This window comes from Phacochoerus africanus, chromosome 12 (assembly GCF_016906955.1).
Source record: "Phacochoerus africanus isolate WHEZ1 chromosome 12, ROS_Pafr_v1, whole genome shotgun sequence".
NCBI classification, from domain to species: Eukaryota; Metazoa; Chordata; class Mammalia; order Artiodactyla; family Suidae; genus Phacochoerus; species Phacochoerus africanus.
This window is the reverse complement of record NC_062555.1, coordinates 28,869,053-28,875,052: the sequence shown is the minus strand read 5'-3', so window position 1 is coordinate 28,875,052 and position 6,000 is coordinate 28,869,053. Positions and strand designations below refer to the sequence as shown.

Here is a 6,000-nt window from a genome sequence, read left to right as displayed (position 1 = left end):
CCTCCTGCTGCCCTTCAACGACTTATTCACCAAAAGAGAGTGAAGCGACAAGGACAAAGTTAACGTAAGATGAGCACAAGCATTTGAACGCCATCACGCAGACCGTCTGAGCCGGACACAGAAGCTTCAGACTTTTTAACACCGCCTCAGTCAGGATTCCGATGATGTCTTGACTCTTGGGAATAGTGAATTGTTCAACTTCAACAGAGGTAAAGAGGTAGGACAACCACGCAAATAACATCACTCAAACTCTCTATTTTCTTCAAGAAGCAGAAAAGGAATCATTTGGTGCCATGCTTTTATTCATGAAAGGGGAACCACCACACGGTACCAGGAAATAGCAAATCTGACGGTATTTTACAGCATAGCATCTTAAAAAACCGGTAAGCAATGCTCTGGAGTGGCCGGTAAGCAAACCATACGCTGGACATCGCCCAGAGTGTCCATGAAACCACACTGAAAAAGCTGGATCTGGCTTGAAACAGCCAAATAAAAACTGTAACAGTCATTCTCGAACAAAACTGAAAAGCCGAGAGGAAGGAAAAGCTTTCCAAAGCCGCGTCAGACAGCAAACTCTGACGGGCCGCACTGGTGACCAGGACAGATATTTGGCAAACAAACGGAAAAAATGACCCCTAATACTCTGACCTCCAGGGATGAGAAGCACCAGTGTGTTTCAGGAAGGTGGATGAAAAAAGCTCCAGACTTCATGAAAGAGCATAATTTTCATTTACATAATTTCCCAAACATAATTTTTTTTTAAAAAAACCTGCAGACTCCAAGAAATACATCCCTAGTCCTTCTGCAGGAATAAAGCAAAATACTATACCGACAGCCTTGAACTATTGTGGCAATAGTCACAGTCCACCTTTAGACATTTAAGGACATTCGCCTTTGGACACACGTGACTTGAGGAACGGGGGGGGGGGGGGTCCTGTCTGGTTTTACACAGTTCCTCTGTTGTCTTGCATCCAATTAAAAAAAAAAAAAAAAGTAATGGCCAGGAAACCGCAAAGAAGAGTGCTTTGGGGAGGGAGACTTAATGGGTTGAAAAGAACAAACTGAGTAACGTCCACTGCTTGTTAATTCTGATTGTTAGTTACCACGTTTGGATTAGAGTCACGTACGGTTCTTCGTCGGGCAAGTGAAGCCTGTGTTCCATCACCATTTCCTCCAACCGTGACAGCGACGGTGGCCCGAAAGGCGAGGCGAGACACGCGCGCACCGCCCAGGTGGGGTCTCTAGATTCTATACACAGTGTGGATACACTTAAAATAGGAGAGTTACACATCCTGGTCTCTTACATGCAAACAGTAGGATCACAAATCATTTGGAGCTACACATGGATCTTGCACAGGTATTGGAGAAAAATCTGTAAAAAAAAAAAAAATTTTTTTTTTACAGTTTTAACAAATATACATAAATATAAGAACATAAATTACAGTAAAATATTGACAGCATTTTAGAGAAGGTGGGTAACCCAGACACACTGATGCCTAAAAGGCCTTTTAATGACAGAAAAGTACAGCGGAGGGACATCTCATTCCTACTTTTTTTTAAAATAAGTAAATACACCATATGAGATATTAGGTCTTTCTCTAAACAACTCGGTTAGAGAAATGTATATATTTTAGTCTCTACTTCCCGTGAAAGAAAACAAACGACGCATCTCCGATATGACATAATACTGTCTTTCCCTCTAAGTTTACACAGTTGTCACAACACTGAAACATAACAGGGTCACATGATCATTCAAGTCTTTTCCTGAGAATGAAGTTTTTCCCCAACTAACCCTCTGGTACACATCGTTCAAGGAACACCGATCACTCCTGGAGAGAAGATTTCAAGTGTGTACTTAATCTAAGCGGTCCCACTTGAAAAGGATGAAAAAAGAAGAGGAACTCAATATTTAAGTAAAATAATGTGAAGCCATTTTAAAATTAAAATGTAGCCCTTTGTACATGTTTAAAAATTCTAAATATAATTTTGCTATCCGTTATAAATATAATGTAAAGACCTCTTGAGAACTTGTGGCAGGAAGTCTGAGATCTTCCGATTCAAAGACTCCTCTCAAAAGTGTCATTCACTTCTGCCAGCTTATAAAGTGACATTATTCAAAAGAGACAGAAAGCCTTTTTTGTTAAGAGAACAATCTAAATTATTCTGAGTTGGCCAGAAGTGGTGTCAAAACAGCACTGATTTGATCAGCACCCTCTTTGAAGTGTCTTCTTGGTTCAGCTCGTATGGTTTAATAAGCAAACCTATAGCAGCTCTTCACAACGCCTCCTCTCACCCACAGAGGAACCTTAACACTTGAGGGGATAATAAATACACGGTCGTTAATACTTAGCAGAGGAACTCCGGCAAAGGCTCTGACACCATTAAAACCTGACGGGTCCCTGTACAACGAAACACTAGTGTTCTCAGCATCGTCAGGAAGACGGAGCTGCCTCTGCCTGAGGCCCACTTCCTACTCTCATGATCACCACAGGAAACAAAAACACAAAGGTGTCTTGGAACAAGCCCCCGGGGAGAAAAATAGCAAAGTAAACCACCTGAAGACAAGCATGTATGTTAAAAAGTTAAAATAAAAACAAACAAACAAACAAACAAAAGGCAACAAGAAAAACACATCATCCGTCATCGTAGCCGTATTTCAACCCTCAGTCCAAGTAGTGTCCACGAGAAGTCGGAGCATCAGCGGGTCCAGAGCCGGGCAGACATGCCTCCCTGCTGGCCCTCGGCCCCCTCCTGGGGTGCCCACCGCGCTCCACAGGGACGCCACATTCCAGTTGTCATGACAACGGAGCCGGGGGTCCAGTTTCAATGGTACAAGTCTGTTGGCAACTAGAAAGGTTTTCTACAGGCAGGAAAGATGAAGTGCAAATTCACGGCGAGTGTTCTGAAGCAGGTCCCTCCCCACGGCGGCGCCTAGGCTTTGGTGGGGAGCAGTTTCTTGGGCGTCACGGGCCTCTTGCTCTGCCACAGGTGGCTGTGGATGGTGATGGCATCGACGCTGGCGGATAATGTTTTAGCAGGTATGTGGCTAAACTGTTTCCGGTCAGAATTATACTTGTAAAGCCCCTCGATCATCTTTTTCGTGATGGATTTGGGGCCTATCCCAGTCAGCTTATTAATTTCCTCAGTTTCTGGGCAGTAAGTATACAAAGACCTGAACTGGCAGCCTGAGTCCCGGAACAAGATCAGGAAGTTGTTGGCATCTGACTTCTCCATTTCCTTTAGGATAAGAAACAAAAACGAAACACTGAGAAGTCCTGGACGTGGTGCTGATTACAGCTTACACAACTGGTAACACGTTTCTCGGTCAACTTTATGACATGTCATTCAAAATATAATGTTTTTTTCTTTATGGCTGCACCTACGGCGTATGGAAGTTCCCGGGCCAGGGACTGAATCTGACCCACACCACAGAGATCCTTTAATCCCACGCACCGGGCCAGGATTGAACCCACACCTCCACAGTGACCACTGCTGTGGTCCGATTCTTAACCCACTGCACCACAGTGGGAACTCCTAATATATACATTCTTCATAGTTAAAATGAGATGCACGTCATACAAGCACGGCGCACCGGGATGGAAAGGGTGTGCCAACGCCTTGCCACTGAGGTGCCCGGTGGCTCAGTGTGGACATTATAATCCTGGAGGAACTTAAAAAAAGACCTGAAGGATCTGCTCAATCCTGGTCTTAGGAAACTGTCTCGACCACTGACCACTAACCACCAGGCAGGGATGACCTCCTTTGCGAGACAGCTTCACCTGACACCGGCGGGTTACGTGATCTGCAAGCGTGTTATTATTTAAGCCTGAGCTGCGTCTTTAAGGACTCCTGCAACTTTTCCGCGTTCCCAAAAGCCGCTTTCATACAAACACGCTCACCTCCAGTATTTTCTTCTTCTGACCTTCGTTGACTTTCCCAGCCAAACAGCAATGGGCTAAAGCATTCTGAATGATGTGCTTATTGGACTTCGCACTGGGTTCTTTGTAGAGCTTTGGTCCTATGGACAGAACGTCATATCGTCATGCAAGTAACACTCCCGAGTCAGAAACCCTGCTGTTTCTTTCTTTCTTTTTTTGTCTTTTTAGGGCCACACCCGCGGCATATGGAGGTTCCCAGGCTAGGGGTCTCATCGGAGCTGCAGCCGCCAGCCTACGCCACAGCCACAGCAATGCAGGATCCGAGCTGCATCTGCAACCTACACCACAGCTCACGGCAACGCCGGATCCTTAACCCACTGAGTGAGGCCAGGGATTGAACCTGCAACCTCATGGTTCCTAGTCGGATTTGTTAACCACTGAGCCACGATGGGAACTGCGGAAACCATCCTGTTTCGATGATGCACCTGGTCCCCTGCCAGTGAACCGCTGTGAGAGGAAACCACTCACTGTGCCTGCAGGCCTCTGATCTGCAATCAGAACCTGGAGGGAGCTGAGTGGCCCTGGAGGCCACCCTGGAGGGGGTGCTGGGGCCAGGCACCGCTGTCACTGTCACGCCCTCACCTTCCTTCCCAGGGCTGGAAGGTTATGGGTGAGCTTAAAGCAGAATGGGACCAAGAGCAAGTTAAGCCTTTCAAAGATAAAGAAGAGGCTTCATCTTTTCCTTCTTCCCTGCCTCTGTCTCTTTCCTCACTCTGTGCCCCTTTCCTGGGACACCTGCCAAGGGCCTCGCACCTTGCAAGCCCCCTCCTGCTGCACACTAACTCAACTCCGCCCGGGAGCCCTGAGAAGTATGCCCAGAAACCAATTCTTCAGGGAGAAAGCTGAACCCTGAGTGTAGTGTTTCTGTGGTATAAATGACTCCCAGCTACCCGTAGTTCTGCAGCTCACAGGATTCTCCCAAATTGAATAGTCATCTGAAAGCCGGGCCGAGCTGGTCCAGGAGCACTGCAACCTTGCAGCTTGTGGTTCAGCACAGTGGCCAGCAAACGCAGCTGGACCCTGGCCTAAAAGGTTGTTGGGCTGGTGGACAGAGGCTGTATTAAAAGCCACAGAATAGTGGGAGTTCCCATTGTGGCTCCGGGGAAACAGATCTAACATCCATGAGGATGCAGGTTCGATCCCTGGCCCCGCTCAGTGGGTTAAGGATCCGGCGTTGCTATGGCTGTGGTGTAGGCCAGCAGCTGCAGCTCTGAGTTGGCCCCTAGCCTGGGAACCTCCATGTGCCACCCAAGTGGCTCTAAAGAGCCAAAAAAAAAAAAAAAAGCCACAAAATAGGGAGGAAGAAGAATCACAGAGAGCGAGCTCCACCTCCTTGGGCCTTCAGGGGTCCCAGCCTTGGTGGCCCTCTGCACCCCTCAGCTGCTCACCTCCGCTCGCCTCCTCCTTCCGGCTTCACTTCCTAAAAGCCTTCTTCCCTCCATTCTAGTCTACCTGCTTTTACCTCCTCACACAGAAGAGTGCCTGGCAGGATCGGTGAGGCCGGGCGCCCCCAGGCCCGGGGCGTCCCCTCATCTCTCAGGGCCTCTCCATGCTTCTTCGAGATGTGCTGTTCCCGACAAGACTCGCTGTTCCAGAAAGGACCTGGTGTGTTCGCGCCGCCCCACCCCTGACCCCCCTCGGACTTGGCACCCACGTACAGCTGAGGGGCCCTCTCCAAAACTTCAGACCCACATGACGACAATGACCAGCATTTTTACATGAGAAGGGGAGGGCATGAGGTGTAAGAGCTTTCTGGAAACATCTACTTCATCGGGGACAAACCACTCCCTGCCCAGGTGGAACCACAGCACCGAGAGGCACCGCCCGAGCTGCTGTTTCTGCTCGGCCTCCCGCGTTCAGACCAGGCCACAAGCACAGCCCGAGCCTATCCTCAGCCGGGTCCCCCGGCTCCCCCAGGAGGCACAGGCACTGACCCGTGTACTCTGTGCCCGAAGCCACCGAGGAGGTGGTCGACGCGTTCTCCCAGTCCTTCTCTCCGTTCCGGCTCCCACAGCGGCTTGGAGAGAGGAAGCCTTCCACAGACTCTGACCTAGGAACAGAT

At 48.7% G+C, this 6,000-nt stretch overlaps 1 protein-coding gene across 3 annotated transcripts in view; it reads right to left on the bottom strand.

The window, feature by feature from the left end:
* Window positions 1–281: 281 nt before the first annotated feature.
* CAMSAP2 (calmodulin regulated spectrin associated protein family member 2) overlaps window positions 282–6,000 on the bottom strand; it is an 86,807-nt gene continuing 81,088 nt past the window's right edge. For all 3 annotated transcript variants that reach the window (XM_047754530.1, XM_047754528.1, XM_047754529.1), the window contains 3 exons: window positions 5,873–5,988; window positions 3,900–4,018; window positions 282–3,237 (listed from right to left, as the gene is read on the bottom strand). In XM_047754530.1, the coding sequence (XP_047610486.1) occupies window positions 2,932–3,237; window positions 3,900–4,018; window positions 5,873–5,988 (541 nt within the window). In that variant the 3' untranslated portion in view covers window positions 282–2,931. The remainder of the gene's footprint in view (window positions 3,238–3,899; window positions 4,019–5,872; window positions 5,989–6,000) is intronic.